Source organism: Pungitius pungitius, chromosome 16, assembly GCF_949316345.1.
Source record: "Pungitius pungitius chromosome 16, fPunPun2.1, whole genome shotgun sequence".
Taxonomy (NCBI): Eukaryota; Metazoa; Chordata; class Actinopteri; order Perciformes; family Gasterosteidae; genus Pungitius; species Pungitius pungitius.
The window spans coordinates 3360457-3386206 of NC_084915.1; the positions used below are offsets into that span (position 1 = coordinate 3360457).

Consider the following 25750-nt stretch of genomic DNA (forward strand, 5'->3'; position numbering starts at 1 on the left):
GCTTTTTCCTGATGGTCTTCAGTAGGGTTGGGTATCGAGAATTGATTGGAATCGGGACTAGCTGATTAGCCGATTTATCGGTATCGTTCAAAAGTTTAAAATTCGGTTCCTAGTTTAGATTCTCAGTCCGCCAACGCCGACCGGAAATAGAAACCGCTGAACACCAACGAAGAAGCGTCCACCGGAAGTGTTGTCATAACAGCGCGATCGAACATGGATAGCGGCGTCGGTGGTCCAAAGTGTGGTTACGCTTTTTGAAACAAACCGAAAACTCTGCAAAATGCAACATTTGCAGCAAAATTGTTTAATGCATAAGAGGGTGCACGTTAAATATGATTAAGCACCTCCGAGGTCATGGAGTGGAAGTAAATGTGTGCCTAGGGTTGCCAACCGTCCCGTATTACCCGGGACATCCCGAATTATGGCCAATTTTCCCTCCAGTCCCGATTTCCAATCACAGCCTCCTAAGTCAATGACGTGCGAAAAACTCCCGGTTGTTGTGAATTTGTGACGCATCAGACCAGTGTGCACGCGGATGTCGGGTGGCGAGAGCGGAGCTGTCCCATCTGTTAAAATGAGCAGTGAGGCTGGCGCTGCAAAGAAAAAAAAGATTGTGCTAACACTCCCCGCGTCGACCGCTAGCACCCCCCCAGTCAGCGAAAGTGTCCCTGATTTGAAGTTGGGAGAGTTGGCAACCCCCTATGTGTGCCCAGTCTTTGACGCGCTGCGCCGACCGTCCTCCGCTGCCTCCTCCTCTGGCTCCAAGGGTTAGCCCATCAGTGGGAGCAAGGTAACGTTTAAGTACCTGCAGTATCATACACATGTGTAAATGTAAATGTGTTTTTGTGAGGTTTCAAAAATAAAGCTCTCTTGAGGAAAGTGTACCCCTGCACAATATATTCATAATTAATAATGTTTATACAATATTCAAGTTCATAGTTCTATATTTATATTGTAGTTGAAAACAGCCCAATTCATAGTAAAGTTAATAAAAAGTTCATAGAATTAACATTGATGGAGAAGGTCAGACTATTTCCTTCAGAAAGACCCTTGGTTAGCTTGCTCATTTAAAATATCTTACACTTGAACTTTTTTGACCCTGCCTCTTAAAAGAATTGGAATCGAGAATCGCTGGGAACCGGAATCGAAACAAGGCATCGGAATCGTTCAAATTCAAAACGATACCCAACCCTAGTCTTCCGGGTGTTAGGGTGTTGTTAGCATTGGCGGACCTGAGGCAACGGGTTAGGGCGTGGAGGCGGAGGAGCTCTGAGGTAGGTAGGGGCCAGGTTGCTTAGGGCTTTTTAGGTGATGAGTAATATTTTAGAAGAAAAGAGAGGCTGGGTTTGAGGAGGATACCGAGGTTGCAGTGTAGGCTGGATGGATGACGACGGAGCTATCAATTTGGATAAAGAAGGTCTGGGCTGAGCGAATGAGGGTGGTAGAGCCGATGAGTACTTCAGATTTATTGCAGTTGTGTTTGAAAAGGTTCTGCTGCACCCGGAATTTTATGTCAGTGAGACAGGCAGTGAGAGTGGAATAGGTGACTGTAGTGATGGTCTTTGAGAAGTTGAGGCCGTGACGACTGTAGAGCTGCAACGATTAGTCGACTTAATCAATGATTTCTATCTATGTTTGATCCTAGGCCTGGCTAACCTGCATGTTGATGTGTCCTTGGGCAAGAAACCCCAGCATTGCTCCTGTAGTTGCGACTACAGTGTGTGAATGTTAGTTACTGATGGGCAGGTGCCACTGTGTATGGTAGGTTCTGTCATTGGTGTATGAATGGGTGAATGATGTTATGTAGCGTTAAGGCGCTTTGAGTGGTCAGAAGACTGGAGGAGCGCTGTACTAATCTATTTTACCAAGTCCATTTGGTTTGAATACCAAACATTCTGTCTCCCAACCCCCCCCACCCAATTTCATTATTTCAAAATAAAAGCCTCAATGATTATCTGTACCTCAACAATAGGTACACCACAATTGCTTTCAAATACTAGTGAAACTAGTACTTCTACTGCTGCTAGTACCACAATTATAACTAGTACTAAACCTTATATTACTACAAAACGTGTATTTTTTTAATTCTCAGCTTTTCCTATTTCTATTCTTTCAGCAACGTTTAAATCAGCTTTGTTATTTCTGTGTTTTCAAATTCATAGAATCTTCTCCCATTTCTGTTTTTTGCAATTCTTTCAAATTCATTTCAGCTTTTCTCATTTCTGTATTTTCAGCAATTTTTGAATGTATTTCAGCTTTTTCTATTCTTTCAGCAATGTTTAGAATAATTTCAGCTTGTTTCATTTCTGTACTATAAGCAACTTTCTGAAATTTCCAACGCATTTTCAGCAGGAAATCCATTTTCTAGTTGCTATTGATTTACTTTTAAAAGCATATTTGCACTTACATTTTGTATTACTATTTAATGTATTATAATGATTCTTATTCTCCAATACATTTGAAGTTTAAAATCCAACATGAGTCATCATTTTAATTTGCTATTGTACGGGACTAAAAGGACCAAATTTACGGCGACATCAAGAGAAAGGGGTGTAACAACGGTGACATGTGCGGTAAAAAGGGAGCAGGAAGTGAATGTGCGAGATGTTATTGGATAGAAATAAACGGCTACACATAGCCAAAAGGAATAGTTGCCTTTTTTGTTTCCACGCTCCTACACTGTGGTAAATAATCGTTAGTCGACTAATCGAAAAAATTGTTGATGGATTTGTCGATTACGAAAATAATAGTTGCAGCCCTAGACTGATGACTTGTCCAAGGGGAAGAATGTAAATAATGAAGAGGGGACCAAGCACGGAACCTTGGGAGACACCGTGAGTGACTGAAGAGGTGGAGGATTTACAGTTGTTTATGGCAATGAATTGATGTTGGTCTGAGAGATATGACGTGAACCAGAAGAGGGCAGTGCCAGTTATGCCAAGGGAGTGCTGCAGATGTGAGAGGAGGATGAGGATGGCGAGGAAGCCAGAGTCAGCAGAGAGGAGTAAGTCATTTGTGGTTTTCAGTAGGGCGGTTTCTTTGCTGTGAGCGGAAGCCGCGTTGGAAGGGTTCGTTGAGATTATGGAGATTGAGGTCGGACTTCAGTTGTGATGCCACAGCTTTCTCAAGCACTTTTGACAGGTACGGGAGGTTGGAGATTGGTCGGTAGTTGTTGGGGATGTCTGGGTCGAGACTAGGTTTCTTCAGCACAGGGGTGACAGCAGCGAACTTGAGTGAGGGGGGTATGAAACCAGAGGGCAGTGAGGAGTTGATAAGGAAAAGGGTGCTTTTAAATGACAGGTCGTGAACCCTATAAAGGTACCTGGACCCATTTCAACTCACAAGAGTAATTAACATCCTTATACTCAGACCAAAAAAAAATACTTTTCTTCTAAAAACACACACACAAGAACAGATTTTTCCAGAAAGCTGGATATGCATGAAACACTACTAAAAAAAATTACTAAAATTAAAACTGTAATTAAAAACCATACATGCTTCCAAAAGGGAAATAGTAATATATTTGTGGGATTATATTATTAAATACAATAATCCCATGGAATTGGAACCAACCCCTCTGCGTCCAGTTTTATTCTCCAAAACCCTTTTACCCCCAACTACACAAAAGCTGTGTGACGACCATCTCCAGCAGGCAGTCGTGAGCACTTCTTAAAGTATGTGTTGAATGAATTCTAAGGAGCGGATAAGAAAAATAGGTGGGAAAAGGTACATCCTTTCTGAGCAAGCAAGCACTAAGGTGAGATAGATCCAGGGTACACAGGTACTAGAACAGGACATTTTTGCAGGCCAGAATTGAGAGGTACCACTGGGACCTGTGACCTCAGTACTAACAGTACTAAACAACCTCCTCCTTCTCCTCCTCCTCCTATGCTAGTCTTCTAACTTACCATTGCATATGCCATCATGCCTGTCGGTGTGGTTGCAGGGAAAGCCATAACAGATGGTGCCTGAGGTGACACAAGAGTAAAGAGGAGTCCTACAGAATCAGGACACAGTCCAACCAAACACACCATTAACAGTTTGTTTGAAGAGTAGAGCAAGATATTTATGTCGGCCCTCAGCAGTCCTGTAATAAGAGTAACTGAATTAATGAATTAATTCAGGAATATGTCCTGATGAAAGCTTATTCACCTCTGAGCACGGTGCTTAGCGATAGCATTTTCTCCTAACGACTCATGACATGACATATCTGACCTTGTTCAGACTTACTGACTTCATTTAAAACTAATTTTCATAGTAAATTAAGAATCCAGCTTGAATGTAACATGAAAGAAAATGTAAAAGATGGACTTAGCCAATATGAGTGTATAATTGACAATACTTATTCCCGGGAGTTTAATTACAATAATGTAATAATGCCATTGTTATTTTGCCAATCCAAAGTGAAAAATAAGCATACATTTAAATTTCTAACATAGACAAATGAACAATTTCAGTGCTTTTTCCCCAGACTGGCCGGAGAGGACGGTAGTCGTTTATAATACCATGATAAAATAGTAGGGGAAAACAACAGCTCTCAAGTCCATGACAAGTGTCAGCTAAATTACATGTAATGTTATGATATAATTTAATTTTCACGTTCAGGTCTGGTAGATGCAATGCAAGAGATTGACAGGCCGTTCATAACATTACATGTCCTTTTATCCAAAGCGACTAAGAATAAGTGCATTTCCAGTGACGGCCAGTGGTCAAAAAAAAAAAACAGACGGGGGATGGGGGGGAAGTAGTCGGTCCGCTGGTGCTCTTGACTGCAGTCATGTGCAGATGGCTTTTAATACATAAATATAATTCAAAACAGACACTTCAAGTTTAGTGTTAATCAGAAAACATGGCCGTGGAAAGACATCTTCTAATACCAGATTCAGATCCGATTGACAAACATAAGTGCAGGAATCAAAAAGGAGAGTGTGTCGAGTCCTGGGGGTAGACTGGCTACTGGTTACTGGCAGGTGCTTCTTGTTGAAAAAGATGAGAACAGAGTACAGATCCTTTCCTTTTCCCCTTCCCCAACACACCCTCCAGTGATAACAAACCCAGATTTGTCTACCACCCGGCCCTCTCGGGAAGTATTGAGTCACTGGCAAGAGACACAAGTGATTCAGACTTAACGGTGATGCCAAAATTCGTGCCTTCATCACAGGCAGCGCTTGTTTCACTGCACTGAGAGATCTCGTTCAGAATTGCTCGCTGCTGACAGCGTTTGCTTTGTCTCAGGAACGTGTAACTCAACGCCCTCAGCCAGTCAACGAGGATATTATAAATATATAGATACATTTATATACGTGTTTAGCACTATGTTTATTTCCATAGTATAACTTCATAAATACCCATCTATATACAGGTTTAATTCATTTGGCTTGATATCTATCAGAAAGGGTTGCTGGGAAATCAATGACAACCATTGGGAAGAGTTGGCAACCAATTTAGGCTTGAATTGACATTACTTTAGTAGTGTAGAATGAATGTGCACCTCAAAACATATACATAAAAACTAAATGCGAAACCTTTGAGCTGGATTGAAAAGCATCATGTAGTATTTGTTTTGATATAACATTTATTTTCAGTTGCTTAAATTCTTAATGTTGAATTTCTTTATTTAGCACACATGTTTTACTGCAATGCATTTTAAATACTCAACAATGAGGAAAGTACAAATAGTAACCATAGTTTTGGTCTTGGTAGCTAAAAGCTGATGGCTGCCTGGTAACCACTTTTGAAAGTTAGTGTTGACCCAAAAGGACCATAAAAGAAGAACCTACTTAATCTACTCTAGGATGTTTACTAGTTAAGGGGCGGATGCAAAAGGTGAGAGGTGAGCCCTACCATGGCAGCAGGGTTCCAGGTGGTAGAAGGAGCTGTCTTGGGTTGCCAGTTGTTGCCACCTGTAAGCTTCTTCTCACCAGGCTGACTCCAGTACAGGTCACTACAGGGGTCCGGTCAAAATATTCGTCATGTTTAATTCAATGCATTTTATTTTGTATAGGACAAAATTGCAATTGTGCCTCAGAGGGCTTTACAATCTCTACACATGCAGTACCAGAGATATGAAGCTAAATGTTACTCACTTCTTTGCTGTGCCGTTGCCAAATCCCAGATCTAAAGACAGGTACGCAAACACATGTATGGTCAAAAAAGAGAGGTAATTGAAACCCTCGCCCCGCAGCAAATTTCAATATACTTATTTTGCCAAAATAATGAGAATATAACAGCATAGTAATACAAGTACGCTCTTTCAAAGAACAAAGAACGTTGCGATGCGGTGCGGACGTTACGGGGGGCAACTCTGCGATCCCCCAATGATTCCTCCCACTCTTGTCGGTACTTTTGCATGCAGGAAACAATAGAAGAGAGTTCTCAGTGGGGACGTGTCGCAGAAAACGATGACACATGGAACAACGCTGATGTAAGATTTGCAAATTCTTCTTTCTATCCAAAGGACATTTTTCTGTTCTCTTGTCTGCTTTACGAATTCTTTATCAAAGCAGCTATTTTGGCAGAAATAATGGTGCATTCATTGTAAAAGCAATAAAATAATTTCCACACAGACTTGCCTTTGTGGACATAGAAAGCTTCTTGCACCTTAAGGTACCGAAGTGGTTAAAAGAATAATGTATTCCGTTTATTCATCTGTACTTTACAGTTGTAGTCTGAACGCTAGGACAGCAACACGCTGGTAACACTTTGGCATCCGCTTTTGCTTCAGAGCTGGACGCGAGGGGTATCGGGAGCTGCCTCAGACATTTTTTCAAATCGACACTCGGCCAAGAGACCCACCCTCCTGACTGACTGGCCATGAACCTGAAACAAACCAATCAAACCAACGATAGCAGAAAGAATTACCCAATCAGGGGCAGAATAAGACAAGTCTTCACAGAATTTCGGGTGGGATTATTTGCATGGGATGCTGCATTGACAGCAACTTGGAAAAAAGGGACAAACCCCATCCCGTAATGATTCAAAACGGCACACGCTATTTTATTCTCAAATACGGGACAGGTGGCAATCCTAAATTTAGGTGGGATTTAAGCTTAGTTATGTTGCCCGTTTTCGGTGCCACCGTTTTTAAACGTACCGGCTCGTTCACATTTATTGGCTCTCCTATCTCATTCGGCTAAAAGCCAAAAAGTTCCCAAACTGAAGTTGAACATTGTGCCTTTGTAATCAAGTCCCTTGGGACTTGATTATCTTTGGCTGTAGATGTTCCAAAAAAGAACACTTTTTAACGTGGTGGACTACTGCTCATCTTCACCGGTCCGTGTCCGATTTGTATCTGTGTGTGCATGCTGCCTAAGCCCTGCCTCCACTTTCCACAAGGAAAAAGCACAGAGGCAGCGCAATCAACTTAAATGTTAATGTTTATTTATATGCACCAATCAGAATTGCACAAGATTTCATAGAGTGGACAATAAGTCTATTTAATCGCATATAGCGACAGCCGTATGGCTAATGAAACCTTGCGATTTCCATTATTGTTAGTCAGCTGTTGGCACGCGATTTACTGTTGATGAAATTATAATCAGACACCCCCATAAAAAACTCTTTGGATCTGCAAAATTCACACAAGTCACCGAAACTTGCAGGAGGCGCCGAAAAGCACGCTGTTTGCGTCCCTGTAAAGAGGACAGGGGCAATGGAATGAACGCACAAACACAAAGCATAACATGTAAAAATATTGATGATGTCACATTTAGTGCCTAGTTTAGTTTATTTCCATTGTATAACTATCATGTAAAAAAGGGAACTTACTGCCGACCAGATTGGCAAGTGATGAGTCCAGGTCGTTGGACACCAGTTTGTGGGAAAGTTGGCCGTTTGGGGTCATGCTCATACCCTGACTGGGTGAAGATATCGCTGTGGGTTTGAGGAGGACACCTAAAACATCTTAATCAAAAAGGGGCAGAAAGGGAGTGGGGAGAGGTACAACAGACCAAAACAGTACACAAGGACAAGACACACACAGAGCATGGTGAGCGTGGATGAGCCAGGAGAGCAGGTCACAGAAAGAAAAATAAAACTCAATGAAGCATGTTTGTGTTGAGTCAACTCACCCAGTCATGCACACACCACGCAAAAAGCCATGGCCCCAGAGAGTGTTTAACCCCAGGATCAGCGAGAAGAAAACAACATGATGTGAGACCATGAGCAGCCCAGAATCCAGTGAAATGAAACAAAAAAAGGTGGTGTATCAATTAAGAATCCCTCCTCATGCCATTTCCTCAAAGAACTCTCAGGAGCACATTTCAGAAATACCACATAAGAGATTTATTTTTCAGTCCCATGTAAAAGAAAACAGAAGTTAATCTGAAGGCTAATCTGACGCAATAGCAGCTTTATGTTAAATATCGATAGCCATCAGAAAAAAATCTGACAGTGAGACTTTATCAGCAGAAATGTCGTACAACCACAAAATGAAACTGCATCATTTTCTGCATCTGTGCATGCTAACAATATGTAGTAGGATGAAATAAGAAAAATCTTGCAAAGTTGTGTCGATATTCAAAAACAAGAAATACATATTGCTTCTATATGCGATTTGCTTAGCCGGAGTTCTGTCCAGCACTTTAGATGATCTCAAAATGATCAAGATGATCCTGTAAACATGCAATCTGTGCCCCAAACCTTCAGGGGGCAGCAGATTACATGAGCTCTGCTGGCTGCTGGTGGAGGAAAACTTTTACCTGTACCATCCAGGTTGTTGCCAAATACTGAGTCAAAGTCCACGTTAAGGCCTTGAGAGTTTTGTGGCGGCTGGGGTGCTGGGGAAGCCGTAAACCCTGTTGAGGCAAATAAAAAAAATTAGCATGGGACTTGTGTTAAGAGGGACAAGAGCATGTAATTGGAAGAATACGGTAATCTTTCAAATGTCTAATGTCCATGAATCCTCCTTAACACAAGAGTTTGTGCATGTGGTAGCAGTCTGCAGTGTTGTGGAAAATAGCGGAGTTCTCACCTCCCCATGTGGAGGACAGAGGCAGCGGCTGCTGGAAGGCTGGCTGCAGGACCAGTAGTTCTTTGGCTATCACGGAGGTGCTGGTGTAAACAGGCAGAAGAAGGAGGGCGTGGAGGACAAATCAATCACTTATTGACAAGCTAGTAGGGGGTCAAAGTGGCATCTAAATACATTTGAAAGATGTTAGCCATTTACATCTACTTCATTTAAAGCTACAATGAGGAACCTTCATTTTGTGTTAGCACTTTCTTAAGCAATAAGAGCAACTTCTTAGAGATAGACAATCTTCTCTCTGAACGTCTAGTTAGTTGTGAAAGTCATATAGAGGCATCAGTATTAAATGCAGTCCATTTAAAACCAGTTAGAACTTCATCACAACAATTTAGCTTCAGATTGCACAAATCTAAAAAAATTGAACAAAAATCAGCTTTCCTCTCAGCTTTTTATCTGCAGTTCTGAAGCAAATAAGAGTGTCAAACTACATTCACACATTTGTATTTTTTCCATTCAAGGGTTTGTTTTAGTAAAGTTGAGAAATATGACTCAGACACCCATGTCTGCTTATTGATTGATTTACTGATCAGCCAATCAGTCCCAACGTGTATTCCTCCCTGATCCATCACGTTTCACAATAAAACATGACAACTTTCATTACCATTCAACCCATAATTGCCAACCATGAGACCTCAGAATTAGGGAGATATTCATAAGGACCGGGGGGGGGGTATCGCAAAGAAAAATGTAATTCATTTATTTCACACATTCAATTCCTTAAGGGTTCTCCTCAGGAGGTTAGACTCTAATTTGTACAATAACAACAACACTACTCTACTTGTGGTTGTATTTGAAGGTGCAATGCTTCGCAGCCTGTAGCACAGCCCTTGAAGTAGGGTTGCCAACTCTCCCAACCCCAAATCAGGGACACTTTGGTGGGCTGACGGAGGGGGGGGGGGGGGTTCTAGCGGTCGACGGGGGGGGGTGCTTGCGGTCGGCCTTGTACAATCTATTTTTTCTTTGCAGCGCCAGCCTCACTGCTCATTTCAACAGATAGGACAGCTCTCTGGCCCCCGCGCACACACTGGTGTGATGCGTCACAACTTCACAACAACCGGGAGTTTTCCGCATAACATTGACTTAGCAGGCTGTGATTGTAAATCGGGACTGGAGCTGTCCCGGCCGGGAAACAAATCGAGATGCAGCCGGACCTATAGGAAGCCTATACTATAGCCTAGACTATACTATATAACTGGGCTGAATAGTGTGGATGGAACCTATGATGGAATGAATGAGCCTTTTGGACTCACCTATTGATGGAGCTGGGGGTGGAGAAGAGGTCAATAGCTGGGACAAAGTTGATGGTCCCACCCACCGTGGAGTTAGGGGAAGAGTCTGTGGTTGCTGCAGAAGGATTCTTCTGAAGCTCTAAGAGACGCTGCTCCTTCAATCATTGGGAGGAATTTTTTAAGCAAAGTTCCCACTACACGTCAAGGAATTTCAGATATGCTAGCCTCATTTAGCTGCAAAACATCAGCAGCAATGGGGAAAAAGTGGGGACACGGCGAGATACGGGAGCTCCTTACTCTCAGTAGGCTAATGTCTGCTTTAGTCTCTGAACACACAAAAGACTTGCAACACAATTCAGTGTTCACAAAGGAAAATGCAGGGTTGAACCCTGTGCATTTCATATGATCACTAGAAAGTAGTTGTCATAATATGCATTGCATTAATTCACTTAACTTAAAAAAGGTAGATTCAAACACCGGGAGGAGTAAGTAAGATAAAAGTACCTTTAGTGTTCTCAGCCGACTCTGTTCTTCATCCAAGGCTGCCTGCTTTTCTCTCTCATCCACTTTGGTGAAAGATCTGCCAGTGTTGGCCAGGGAGGACACGGCATTGGAGAGGGTGCTGGCCCTGAAACAACACAGAGAAAATGTGTCAAACCAAGAAGAATCTCAGAGCTGCTTGCGCACAAACAGTTAAGTGTGCTTTTGGCTCTACCTCTTTGTGACATCACAGTTGTCTTGTTTCTACGGTGTTTGTGAATTGTAACATAAATAGGTTAACTCTGAGGAGAGCGCTTAGTATCTTCCATGCCTTCGAATTAGCTCAAAAGTGTCCAGTTTCTGTTGCAAAGAGCACCCTTTGTTCTGATGAGGTGAAGTAGACCTTTTTAGAAGTTTGACGCTTCTAGTTTGTCTCGATGTAATGACGTCATGAATGCAGCAGGTGCAACACATAAGAGCTGCATTAAGCACGAGAGCATGTTGTTTATCTACCGTGTGATAGAATGTATTACTATTTCTATGTTTAGTCAACGCTTTTCTGCGTAAAATGAAGACGAAAAGAATCAAACGATCTGGCGTGATTCGCGTGAGGAAATGGAGTCATGCGTCTGCATCTAAATTTGCCTTAATGACAAACTCCACCGGAGGAACGCCGCTACACCCTCGGTTTAATGCTTCGGTGGGGGGGGGGGGCGTCCGGCGGGAGGGGAGAGCGCGTGCTCTCCTGTGTACGTGCATGTGTCTGTGTGCGTAATAGCCTGAGTCCGTCGGGGCGATAGCGCTGTGAAAGAAGACTTTAATAACGGAGGGAAACACTGACTTAAATAAATATCAATACAAGGTAGATGGCTAGCTAGCCGCTGTAGCTACACAAGCGGGAGGTTATCGTTAGCTGCTGCAAGGACGGTGTCATGTGTTTCAATCGGCTCAAGAACCGAAATCTGGGTTGCGTTTTGGTAGGTACCGGTCGTGTACCCAACCCTAGACCTACCTGCTGGCCGGTGTTGAGTCCTTCACTTTCTTTCCTTCTAAAGAGGCCATGTGCTGCTCCAGGGCATCAAGCAGGCTACTTGGGGCCTAGAGTGAATGTCATTGATAAGCATAAGGTTTTGGAAGAAAAGAAACATACTGGAGCAGTTATTGCCAAGTGTCCACAAACACACAAAAAAAACAAAACAGCAATTTTTTTCCCCCCTCACCTACAGTAGATTGGGTGATGTAAAAAATCTCAGTGGTTTATGCGTTAAAACTAGGGCTGGGCACATTAACACATTATAAATGTGTTAACTTAGCAATCCATTAATGCCGACAATAATTTCATCATGCATTAACAGCATTTTTTGCATTGGGACAGGCTTAACATGGCGCACACGTACGGCACTTTTAAATGGACATTTTCATTTTAAATCTCTATCGGGCGGCATAGTCGATAAAAGCAAAGTGTCTTATCACTGGAGTACCAATAGGCTAAAGTACTACGAGCCTGAAGTACTAAAAGCATTACACAGCATTGTTGCAGCCCACTAGTTACCCAAACAACCAGTGGAGCAAGACTTCGGCAGACTACGTTGGACGCAGCGTGGAGGAGAACTGTCGACAATCTAACGCAAGAAGAACGAAGCGTCATTGGAATCACAACAAATGAGGCGCATATGAGCCTCCCCCAACACGCACGCCTTAGGGACAATACACAAGTTGTATGAAACGAAATGACGGCGTTACAACGAGCACCAACTGTTGCTCCCACTGACGACACACACAGCATCTGAAGTACAATATCTGCACCCTGTGGGTATCTCTTGCTGGTCATATTGTTCAAAGAAGAGGTTTTTTATCATCTAGTAACTGGCTTGGTGCAGAAGTAAATGTGAAGTCTGGAAAATAAAAGTGTACATTAAAAGTAATTTGGTCATTGGGTAATTGCCTAAACTGTATAACTGACAGTATTTTTTTTTATCTTGGACTGATTTAAAATAAAATCCAGTCCTTACAGAATGAAAAGTTGTTTTTTTGTGCTAAACCACTTTACCTCACTCCAACAGTGACCCTTACTACTGTGCATTATGCTAAAATCCTGCAATTATTCCAGTTACATTTTTTATGTTTGCCCAGCACTATTTAAAACCTGATATATAGGCCAGGCTTGATGAAGTTATCATTATTGTCAAAGTGTTTTTTCATCAACTGAGCCTTTACTATATCAATTAATAGCAAAGGTATAACACCAATACAAGCACATAACAAAGGGGGGGGGGGGGGGGGGGATTAATTTACAACAGGGGTAACTGTACATTGACAGTATTCTCCAAGTCATTATTCGGTGATTTGAGCTGAAAAATAAATTTCATATAAATCCATGTAAGGCTGGATATCCTAGACACAGGTATTAAAAATGCAATATATATCATCAATTAATAAAGCCATTCGCTATTCCTTTTTTTGCGTAAGGCAAAGCCAGAGAAGAGCTATGTAAAGTTGAGGAGAGTTGGTCAGAGTAATCACTAATTCAGATGATGTTGTGTAGATAGATTCTCACCTGTGACAGGTCTGGGATGTCCCCTCGATCAATCCCGACTTGCTGCAGGAAGAACACAAAGACGATCAGAGCCGGACAGAAGAAAAACAAATGTAACGTAATCCCTAGTCCTGCCTTACTTCTGCCACTTTGAGGAACTCTGAGATTCTAGTCATTCGTGTCAGGAATTTCTTGTAGATGTCGAGCCCTTCTTTGCACTGGACTTTTTTCATGTCAAAGTATTTCTCTGTAAAAGACACACAAAAAAGACAAATACCATCACTTGCATTACTTAACAAAGAGCATCATGAAGACCAAGGAGCTCACCGAACTATGGAAGTAAATCTGTGCCATCGGGGGTTGAAATAAAAAGTTGATTGAATTTCTAGCACTGAATATTTATGCATTGAAATTATGTACCTCAATGTTTTGAAAAAATTCAACCTTGGCACACCAACATGCGGAGGTTACAATATTCAACCCCAAAAAATTCAACCTTGGCACACCAACATCCGGGACACTAAGGAAGAGCAATCGATTCTAGATTCAAGATCAGGAGCGTGCGTCAAGCTAAAGGAGCAAGCACCCAAAACACCTTCGGCTTTCGGATTGTAAACATGTCCAATAATAACGGGGCTTTAACTCTTCTTCATGCCATCAGTGTGGCAACGTATGAAGAAATACATAAAAGAACATATAATGCTCACCCTGAACCAAAACGTTTGCTTGCCACTGACGATATGCAACTCTGTTATAAGTATACAAATCAGACGATATCCTGTGAGCTTGGTTGGCTGAGTGGGTAGCACAGCCGCTTTGCGGCGCAACGTTATTTTGCGCGACACGGTTCGAGTCCCGGTTGTGGCGGACTTTTTAATAAATGTTCTTTTATGTATTTCTTCATAGGTGGCAGTGACGTAGTGCTCACTTATACAATCGTATTCGCTGCAATGGATATGGGAGGCATTTTTGAACATTTTCAGCACAATATGTTTGCAAATGTGTGACGACTCAAGTGACGGAGGCAGACAACACCTGCCTGCCGGGGGAAAACAAACACGCACCCGTAGCCAAACCAGTAGTTCAAAAACCAGTAGGCACGTAATACCGTCACTGAAAAATGGGTTCTCGTTTCAGACTTTATGAGCAAATACAGGATCCCTTTGAGATAAATTCTAAAGCCTCGCATTAAGACGTACCTCCCTTTATGTAAGACTCTGCGCTACTTGCAGGTCGCTGTGTTGTGCCAGATCCTCAATAAAGTTTACCCATGGCCATGAAGACTCATTTAACGTTACGTGGACTTTGAATGCCGCTTAATACCCAACTGAGATCGGCTTGTGCCGCTCAGAAAAAGGATCCTTCCACCGACCACTTTCCGCACTCGGCGCTACTGCGGTTATTCCTGCAGGTCCTGTCGGGTTTATGCATCTGCACGCTCCGTTAAAGCCGCTGCCCCCCCACTACGATACAGCGGCTCATCTGCCTCTTCAAGCGCGTTCCGCGTTCAAAACTCCGCCAATCACTCCTAACAGCTTGTCGAAGGATCTCAGCATCATTAAATTAATTCAAAACTAGAAGAAGAGGCGTATTGTGAGCGGCTGTACGCTCTCGTTTAACTTCCGCTTAGTTCATGTTCAATACAGTCTGTTAATGTACAAATGTCAGCTGTCTATTACGGAATCTTACAGACACAAACCACACTGATGGCATGAAGAAGAGTTAAAGCCCCGTTATTATTGGACATGTTTACAATCCAAAGCCGAAGGTGTTTTGGGTGCTCGCTCCTTTAGCTTGACGCACGCTCCTGATCTTGAATCTAGAATCGATTGCTCTTCCTTAGTGTCCCGGATGTTGGTGTGCCAAGGTTGAATATTTTTGGGTTGAATATTGTAGCCTCCATTTCGAATATTTCAACATTTTTTTCTTTTAGGTTGAATTTTTTTGCGGTGTTTTAATGTTGAAAAACATTCAGGTACATCATTTCAATGCATAAATATTTAGTGCTAGAAATTAAATCACCTTTTAATTTCAACCCCCGATGGCACAGATTTACTTCCATAATCCCTCCTCTGACGTTCTCCCTAAGGTTTTTCCTGTGCCGATGTGAGGGTTTTAGGACAGGATGTTGCATGTGTACAGACTGTAAAGCTCTCTGAGGCAAATTTGTAATTTGCGATTTTGGGCTATACAAAATAAAATGAATTGAACTGGCCGGCGAGTTACTTTGTTAGCTTGTCGTGGCTGCAAACAGCCTACCCAAATAGCTGTTCGCCGCTTCTGGCCAACTTGCTCGCAACTGGCCGAAGTAGGGTGTTAGCTTGTTTTGGCTGCTAGTGTTGCCACTAGAGGCTCAACAGACTTTGCAATAAATCGTTTTCTGATCTAACGTAACTTACGTCGGATTTATCAAAACCAAAAACCCTCTAAACAGACACAGCTTCTCTCTCGGGCACAAGTTGTGTTGGTGCATATCTGGTCTCTTGTTGTTCCTCCTGTATCGCGCTTTCCCGTATTTTCATGTAGCAAAAGAATTACTTTTGTGAGCTGTACCCAGCATGCAGTTCGGCAGGGAAATGTTTTATAAATGTACAATTATTAGGATTACAAAATGTTGTGTCACAAGCTGTTGTGTTGTTTTACGCTGTAAAGATCGTTTGTTGTGGGTTATTCATTGTTGTTATGAAATTATAACCATAACTCACTCTCAACACAGTAAGACAACTAGCTCCGACCTGGCGCCCCACGATGACATGAAAAGGGCGTAAACACCGGTATGAACGGTATGTGAGAATTTCATACCGTAAGGAGCTCTTATACCGTGCAGCCCTAGTTCAACAGTGGATTAAAGCTGTAAGCAGCGATGGCCAGGTCCTCACTACGCTGCATTTCAGGGCACTAGCCAGACGGCTAGAAATGCAGCCAAGAACTCTTGCAGGCATCGGACAAGCCAGGAATGCCGCTTTGCAAACTTCAGCTTTAACATTAAGGTCCTAAGTCTTTTGAGAGGGATCTGATTAATTGTTGAGGTGCACGGTATAAAATAAAAATTATGCAACTTCCTGTTGCCACTTTTTTTCAGGTTACTTGTGTTACATATTCCTACTAAGTTTCAAACATAGTGCTGGAGCTGCTTGAATAAATATTGTAGAGTGCGCTATGGAGCTGAATTACTATATTGAAATATTCAAATTACATCAGGTAACAAATACAATTTGAGCATGTTTAGTACCTCAAAAGCACCTTTGTTGTTTACTGGATACTATAATATGACTTTGTATTACCAGTAGGAGGCGATATGACTTTGATTCTACTTTACATATCTTCAGGCCTGGAGTCTCAAACATTTGAAAAGATTTGATCTTGTATAGTAAGGTTACAACAGTTTATTTGTTTTTGGCAAAGGATCAACTTTGCAGATGCTCCCACTCGCCGCAGTTTATTGAATGCTCATAATATTCACAGTGGAGAAAGGGCTTAACCATGGTTTAGGCCAGCAGGGTGGAAACGGCCCACCTCTATATTTGGCCCAGCCCCCTGAACAATACCAGAGACGCATTATGATTTTTTTTTTTCAGTCTGGCCATGCAAATCCTAGACTACCCCATCAAATAGGGTAAGAATAAAGGTTAGGTAAGAGAAAAACAGATTCAGAATGCAGGGTATTTAACCTGCAGTGGCTGTTTGTCTCATCTGTCAAGAGGCGGTGGCGGTATTCAAAGAATAAAATCTGCGCCGACACTATGAATCCCGTCACAAAGACAAGTATGAATACTTGCAAAGCCAAATGCGAGCAGACAAACTCTCAAAGCTAAAAAGTAGACTGTCGGCTCAGCAGAATACATTTGTACACCAAGCTCAGCTGAACCAGTCATCCGTTCGAGACAGCTTTCGGGTTGCTTAACTGATAGCAGGCAGCGGTAAACCTTTCACTGATTTAGTTTGTCAAGAAATATTTGCTGTCGCGGAAGAGGTGTGTCCCGAGAAGAAATATGTCTTTAATGCTGTGAGTGTTGGCCGGGAGATGGAAGAACAGGGTATCGCCACCTGCTACACTTAATTTGCAACTAGCAAGCACTTTACTGCAAATTGTTGAAGTGGGATTCGCTCATGAAGGATGTGGCGTCATGCATGAACTTCATCAGAACAAAGGGACTTAAACACAGGCAGTTTTAACAACTCCTGTCTGAAGTGGAGTCTGCACACAGCAATGGTTGAGTCGGGCCATAGTTTTGAGGCGTTTTTCCGAGCTGCTACCCAGTCTCCTGCTTCTAAGCCAAAATGCCTTACGACTGGGCTACCAGCCCCGTTACACAAAAACATTCAAAAAGTAAATATAATATGTAGGATCACCTCCGTTCAGTTAAGGCGAAGAACAGGAGAACCACTTCTGCTCCATCAAGAAATATTAACTTGTGAACTACACAAGCTGTATGACAACGTGGGTGGCTTCCTGAAGAGAAAAGAGCTGTGCTTTTATCAAGTGGATCATTTCTCTCCAGGGAGGATGTGGACAAAGGTCCAGTCATGTTAAGGGATTGTGATTTGGTGATAACAGGTAAAATACTTTTCTACTGTTATAGGTCAATAACTAGTAAGCCAAACCTCTTAAAATTACATTGGTCCATAACTGTAAACCAAATGAGATATCAACATGATTTTAATGCTTATAGATGGCATTGAGCCAATAGTGATTCCCTGAAGGTGTCATCAGAATCCTAGTATGTTGTTAAATGTTTTTTTCCAAAATTAAAAATGGCAGAAATCGTAGTTTGCATTTTCATACCATGATTGACTGTTTTGTAAAGTATATCCAAGAGCACCCATGTATAAAATTAAGTCGATCAGGGAAACTGGGCCAAAATCTTCCCAGAGGGAGCACATCCAGGGGGCGCTAGAGCCAGATTTTAATACTTAAAGGCAAGAATATAGTTTTTATAATAATTAATTTATAATAATAGTTTTTGTACTTCTGATGCAGTACGCAAAAAATCAAGCGTTTTTGAATAAAAGGGCATTTAAAGTGGAGAGAGAAGACATTTTTTTCAAAACAATAGGGCTTTTGCTTGACTTTCAGTTTTCCCAAGGCCCTAAAAATTTCTTGAAATACAATAGGTTCCTCAAAGACTAGTCGTAGCAAGGACCATAATAATACCTTGAAATACAGTAGGTTCCTTTATGACTAGTCATAGCGAGGACCATGATAATAATAATAATAATAATAATTAGAGCTGCGAGCAGCATATGACGGGTCCTCGCTATTCCTTGCACGTCAGTGGGACTGGCCGGACGGTTACAAATGCGGCCGTCGGACGAAGTGGTCGTTAACTGATTGGCGCAACACCAGGAATGCCGCTTTACAAACTTTATCTTTAATATTTTCATGGCCTTAGGCCTTTTCTGTCAAAATATAACTAGAACATTCTGATCTACCATTCCAAAAATAAAGCTTCTCAAAATACCATACATGAGCCAGTTTCCTTAAAAATGTTTCACGAGACTACTTCTGGTTCCATATCAGATTAGATTTAAAAGGACACTATCGATACTTGATAATTTCACTTCAGATTTATAGTACACATCCCCAGGGTGTTATTGGTGATAACCAGGACATACTGATCTACCATTCCAAAATTAAAGCTGCTCAAAATACCAATACATGAGCTGTATGGTTTTCTTCAAAATCTTTCACAGGACTAATTTTAGTCAATTTCAGGTTATAAATAAAAGGTACCTAGCAATAGTTACACAAAAATTCAACTTCAGGCAGAGAGTACACATCCAAGGTGTCACTCGGGGATAACCAGGACATTAAAATAGACTAGTCCAAAACAAACCTCTCAAAATACCATACATGACCCAACTTCCCTCAATCCTTCAAGTTGTGTTTTTGTTTAAATTGCTCCCTACAGTTTAACATTTCTTCCGGCAAAATGCAATTTTTGAAAAGAATCAGCTTTACAACTCTAACAAATCATCTTTTACAACTAAGAAATCATGAAAATATGCCATAAAGGCATATGTTTAATGATTAAATGCAGCGCCCCCTAATCTTCAAATATTATGAAAAAATTAGGATGTGAGGGCAGGCCAAGTATTTTGACAGAGCCACACCCCTTGCAAAGTTAATTACACACATCTTCTCAGTAACAGCGGGTGATGGTGGCGCATGGAGTAGGGCAGTGCGCTGGGGGCCACATGGTTGGTGGTTCAAGTCGCTATGGATAAAAGCGTCAGCTAAATAACATGTAATGTAAAAACAATGAGCTATCAGCACCATTCTTATATATCAGGGGCACATTGAACCAAAAATGATCAACCGAAGGTTTCGTGACAATCAGAGTCAGCGTTTAGGAAAAACTGCCAAAAATGAATTTCACAAAATTCAAAATGGCAGATAATTTAGTTACCGTATTTTCGCGACTATACGCCGCACTGAATTATAAGGCGCACCTTCAATGAATCGCCGAATTTAGAACTATTTTCATATATAGAGCGCACCGGATTTTAAGGCGCATAGAAGATACTGCAGTAAAACGTTTGACTGGGGCTGCGTTATGCATCCACTAGATCGGGCTGTGCTAAATCAAACGTTATTAAGTGTTCACTCCCATGGTAACGTTGTTCAAACGTTAATGTGGATATTAACAATATCTCTGAACCTCCAACTTTCGTTCTTGATTAATGAAAGCATTCTTTGCAAATGCTTTCGTGCATCTTGCACCGAGAGGCAGCGCTGGAACAGATGGTGGCGCCTCGCGGCGGACCGTCAGCGCGATCCCGACATCCAACTACGAGCTTTAATATACTGTAGCGACTCTCGCTAATGAATCTCTGGACAATGTGCTTATCTTCTGGTTTTATTGTCGAGAAACAGGCTACTGTCGGCCGTAGCCTACGCCGAACAAAAACACACCATCGCTCTCCAAAACAACAACAATTCCCGCGTCCCCATAGGTGGCACTAAGATGAGTGACGTAACATTGTGCGCCCTTCACGGAACATCCCAAAACTCTGTAAAGTGCAAAGTTCCGGAACATGAAAACACAGTCCGTTACAATACGCTGTTAGAGCTGGAATTACCGCGGCTGCTGGCACCAGACTTTCCCTCCAATGGATCCTCGTTAACCAGTATGGATCAACCAATTGATCCATATATATGGCGCTCCGGATTACAAGGCGCACGTGTCGTTTTTTTAGAAAAAAAAGGATTTTAAGTGCGCCTTATAGTCGCGAAAATACGGTAGGTGCATTTGCATACCATGATTTACTTTTTTGTAGAGCATGTCCAAGAGCACATGTGTGCCTAATTTCAAGTTGATCGGACATCGTGGGGGAAACTGGCCTAGTGCATTGGGTATTTTCTTTATTCCCAAATGTGAGACCCAAAAATTATCAATTTTTTTTTTTAACAGTGCAGATATCCATGCCAAATTTAACAACTTTGAATATGATAAAGGCCTCAAAAAGGCCCTTAGTTTGTAAGAGTAATAATAATTCAACTAGTCGTAGCGAAGACCCTAATAATTCCTTGAAATACAATAGGTTCCTATACGAGGGAAGACCCCAATTAGCAAGGGCCTGGCAACCAAAATGCTTGTTATTACCTAGTAGGTTGATTACGCCCTCATTGTACGCTGCAAACAGACGGATGGCATCTTTGAACAAAAGCATGAAGGCTGCGTTGATCACGCCGTTAGTCAGGTCATTGGCATTGACCTGAAAGAGAGGGGGAGGTGTTGTGATAAGTTCAGAGAGCATTTGGAAAACAACGGAAAAGTTACAAAAAGCTGATTTCAAGGGACAGTTATAGATTTTAGAAGCCAAGCAGTGCAGCCCATAATGAGCGCTTACATTAAAATCGAGTAACACATCAATCTGATTTTGAATGATGGGAATAGTTTTGAGAAGTTTTTCTGTGTTCACGGTTCTCATCACTCCATCAGACCTTTAGAGAGAAGAGACAAATGTAAACAAGTGTTTTGAAAATGTAAACAGACATGGCTAATAGTTGTGAAGTATGTATCATGAGTTAATCCAGCTCTCATTGGTAAAATCTGCAACAGTAACCATTGGACAAAGTGATATCTAGAGTTACACCACAATAGAAGCTAAATATTCATTAACATTAGGCATTTCTGTGAGCAGCCCATCACAAAGCATGACATATATAGACATTAGAATTTTTGGTGAGTATTTTAACTATCAATGATAAAGTCAAGCATACACAGGAACTATTTTACCACCCCAATGGTGCTGTAGAGATCAAATGCTGCATACATCCGATGAAATTATGCAACTAATCACAAAACTGTCAGATGCGTTTAGCAGGAAATCAAACTTCTCCAACATTATTCTTTAGTATCATTATCCCCTTCATTGGGGTTTCACGTTTCTGGAACCAGAGCATTATAATAGACCAACACCAGACAAGGCTAGTATGAAAGCTCCATACCCTCTTTTTACTTTAGTGAAGTCAAAAGCGACCTGTCTGTAAGACACAGCCTTCTCATTCAGGTAGCGGCTATACCTCCTTATGAACGTCGACATATCATAGCCTACATTGCAAAGGAAAGAACAGAGTAGTGTTATGACAAATGCCATGACTCTACACAATGCATAAACAGCATTCTAACATACCTTGTAAGCCACTTTTGTCCAGGAAATTGCTGAGGTTGAAAAGTGTGTTTCTAGAGGCCAGATACTGTATGAATCTCTGCAGAAAAACATGAGGAAGCGAGGCTTTCAAACATTTAAATGTGGGCATGTATTGTACGCCGTACACAAAACTGTGTTAATTTTTGGTTAATGTGCAGGTGAGAAACCTTTAACAGATAATCCCTTGTGGAATTTTCATCTCATACAGTTTTTAATGAAGTGCTGACCTCATTGCCGTAGACCATCAGATGGTGTGTGGCAGTGAGGGACTTGAACACTACCACCCAGCTGGTGTTGGCGGTCCTCTCAAACAGAGTGTCGGCCAGCTGAGGGATGTTCACGTTCATCTCATTTGTGCACTGAATCAAATCTGAGGAAGGAGAAAGATAAAAGACAAGTTGGATGATCAGCGAAAGCAGAAATCTTCTCCATGCAGAGTACTAAGTTTCTTTTAGGGGTTCTTTTTCTGTGAAGAATCATTAAAACACTGAAGTTTAAAAGGTCATTGTGAAATGGTTAATTTCAGAAAGGGAGACAACGTATCCACACTGTTGAGGCCATGAGGAAACATTTTACCATGGAAAAGATCCAGGTTGTTAACCCTGGACGTCTCCTATTTTTCACACTCATATCCACACGAGAAGACCTCTGATCTGTGGAGCGGTGGGCCATACATCCTCAGCATGGCTGCCATGGCAGGGCAACAGAACCATCTAGCCTGAGGTGAAGCCAATACCTCCTCTCAAAGCAATTTGACCGATTGCGGCACAGATGTGTGGCCCTTCTTAACGTGAATCTTTTGCACTCATGTATTGGAAAATTCCTAGTAGCAAACACACATGGTTAATTTAAGATGCAGTGCTATAGAGCCATACAGTGCCAGAGGAATGGAACGGAGAATGATTCCAGTTATCTAATATTCATTCCCATCAGATGTCAAAATGAGGCTTGGCAGACTACGTAAATAAATTCATGAATGAAGAATTGTGTTTTATTGGATGTTGAACTGTGAACTCTTATCAGACACCAACAAAATGAACTATGGATAATTGAAGGCTTTATAAGTGAGGCCTATAAAAAGCCATTTATTTTGGGGGCCTATGAATCTTCTCCAGGGTTTGTTCAAAGCCACATGCTTTTCATAAGCTGAGCTCTTGCTCATCATTGCCTCATCTTTTAACACAACAATTTAAGAGCTTGTACTGTTCAAAGTTGAGTCCGTTGGGACAATGCAAGAGAGATATCCTTAAATGGCTAGAGGACAGTGAACCCCTCTGATTGGAAAACATGACCTTTTCTACTGGAGCAGTCCCACCTGATCAAGATGAAGTCACTTCCATCGAATCACTGCTGTTGTGCAACCGGTAAAATTAGAACCAATGGATGAAACAGTTGCTTGATTACTTGAATTAAGACACACAATAAACTTTGATGTATTTTAAATATGCAAATGAGGAATTATTTTCACATATGGGCTAAATTGCATTAGTGTCTAAAATGGAAGTCTTAACTTTTAAGTCATATTAATAAAACATTAATATGACTTAAAAGTGAAGACTTCCATTTTGTTTGCATGAAAGGGAATTTTAGATAGCTCTTTTTGATCACGCCGTGAATCACAGTAAATGGATATAATAGAATACAAATGTTCACCATTTTTTTAGGGATACAATGTTGAATCAATCAGGCTATGAATTATAAATGAACAAACCCTTGTTTAAAACTGCCCAGACAGACAGCCATGTGCCGAGAGCAGGGGAGAACGTAAAACAAACACGTTACCTTTCCTGCAGTTGGTCATGGGTTGTCTAAATCTATAAGCACATATTGAATGGACTGTAACAGACATATCAAACCCACAAACAATCTGCGGGCAGAAATGCTTGCATGACCACATGCACTCAGCTGTACATTTGTCATTTTTTATCAACAGGTTTCTTTGATTTACTGGAATTCGAAGGGAATGGGTTATCCTAACATTTCTTTGAAACCTGGAGACCAGCCTGAACAGTGATTATAGTAGTGCATGGAATTCAGCACCTTGTAGCAAAACTGCAAATGCAAGCCTCCATCTCCAGTGTAGTAAGTCAGGATGGCTGCATTGTCAGATGGACCCAACATTCCACTGAGAACATTTGTAAGGAAGTGATGTGTTAACCCTTTCTCAAAGATGATATGAGAGTGATGAGATAAGAGTGCTTCAGTGAAAGGATTTAAAGAAAGGATGTCAAAGATTAAATAAAACTAATGAATCTCATTAAGATGCATTAATCTAGATAAAGTGAATGAGATTTAGTATTAAAAACGAAAGAGTAATCACATTAAGGGTTGCAAAATTCTGTGAATATTCAAAGTTGGAATCTTTCCACGGTAATTAACAGGAATAAACTGGAAATTATGGGTTAATAACATGACCTTTTCTACGAGAGCAGTCCCACCTGATGAAAATAGTCACTTCTATTGAATTGGCGAACGAACGAATCGCCTCCCGACCGTGTCTTCGGATCAACGATTCGTTCGTCGGCCGAGTAAGAGTCTTTGGATCGTTGTTCATGTGACCTGGATAGGCTCAGCACTGGTAGCGAGAGGGAGCTGAAAGGATTCGTTCATTGGCCAACTCAGTCTATGAATGAGTCTTTGGAACCTTGTTCACGTGACCTGCATTTTTTTTGTAGAGGAAACTGTTACCTCATTCCCTTTCACGTGACCGCTGTTTTTAGTATAGAAAGACGTGAATTATATTTTTCACAAGTCATAATGACTGGTTGTTATTTTCACTTTACATTTACACTTAGTTTAGTGCAGTACAATTGTTTGCCGTAATAATTAAATGCCAGTGTGATAATAAATGATCATTTAAAACCTTACAAATCCTCATGTTATAATCTATTTTTAAAGAGAAGGTTTTCTTTAAAAAATATGATCTGCCACACATTCAAGTAAGCAATTCAAGTAAAATGGTATTTTATTATATGGAAAATTCAGTGTAAGACACACTTGAATTAGGTCTGTGAACTTTGGGTGACATTGTCCGAGTAAGTGCAGTAAGTTCACACCAATTGAAAGAGATCAGGTTACGCATGTAGGCCCTACTGCACTTCATGTTGGTGCCAAATAAGGGTGGATCTGGCTTTGAAGTACAGCTGTCAGTCATGGCTCTCTCCAAGGGGACCATGGCCCTTCCCCAGACTTGCATAATCTCTATAAAGCTGACAACACAACCCCCACTCTCGGTCAGCTGAACCTCTACTCTACCACAAAACTGAATGGAACAATGAAGCTTGATTAATCAAACACTTAAAAGTAAAAATAAAGTTCCTCTTCATGTCCTGGGCTGCAAACACTAAATATACTAAGCGCCTGAGGGGAAGGGCTATTTGAGTAGTGCTGACTTTCAATTCCTGACTACAAATCGCCGATCCCTACACCACTACTGCAAGATATGTCTCAAATTTTAAAAAAGTGATGACATTGAAACAGTTGGGTTTTTTGGTGCTTAAGTGGCAGAAGCCATTCTAAAGGAGAAAGTGGTATGGTAAGTGGTATTGCAATGCCCTCCCCCTTCATGCAGTTGTTCTGTGCATCGACTGCACAGAACAAGTGTGTGCAGTCCCTTCCTCAATAAAAATAAACAAAAAATGAGCAGACCAGCCACCTGATCCACTGAATGTCAGTTTGTAGAGCATTCGACACACCAATATCAATTTACAATTGGCTACCTGCAACTTTCAATAATGCACCATAGGGCATCAAAGGGCCCATTCATATGCCTTAAAATCCTATGCGTCCTTCCTCTTGTATCAATATGTTTACGCCCCTACC

The 25750-nt window shown here is 41.5% G+C and overlaps 1 protein-coding gene across 11 annotated transcripts in view; it reads right to left on the reverse strand.

Moving 5' to 3' along the window:
* The window catches only part of picalma (phosphatidylinositol binding clathrin assembly protein a), a 31476-nt gene that overhangs the window by 2034 nt on the left and 3692 nt on the right, over positions 1-25750 (reverse strand). For 4 of the 11 annotated variants that reach the window (XM_037467533.2, XM_037467541.2, XM_037467534.2 and 1 more), the window contains 16 exons: positions 22156-22298; positions 21911-21986; positions 21726-21828; positions 21125-21218; positions 20878-20989; positions 13411-13517; positions 13292-13333; positions 11747-11832; positions 10759-10882; positions 10276-10409; positions 8972-9051; positions 8700-8795; positions 7768-7902; positions 6087-6117; positions 5845-5944; positions 3909-3968 (listed from right to left, as the gene is read on the reverse strand). In XM_037467533.2, coding sequence (XP_037323430.2) covers positions 3909-3968; positions 5845-5944; positions 6087-6117; positions 7768-7902; positions 8700-8795; positions 8972-9051; positions 10276-10409; positions 10759-10882; positions 11747-11832; positions 13292-13333; positions 13411-13517; positions 20878-20989; positions 21125-21218; positions 21726-21828; positions 21911-21986; positions 22156-22298 — 1523 coding nt within the window. Of the gene's footprint in view, positions 1-3908; positions 3998-5844; positions 5945-6086; positions 6118-7767; positions 7903-8069; positions 8796-8971; positions 9052-10275; positions 10410-10758; positions 10883-11746; positions 11833-13291; positions 13334-13410; positions 13518-20877; positions 20990-21124; positions 21219-21725; positions 21829-21910; positions 21987-22155; positions 22299-25750 lie in introns of those variants that run through there. The other 7 variants (XR_005120036.2, XM_037467535.2, XM_037467538.2 and 4 more) reach the window with 7 other exon arrangements.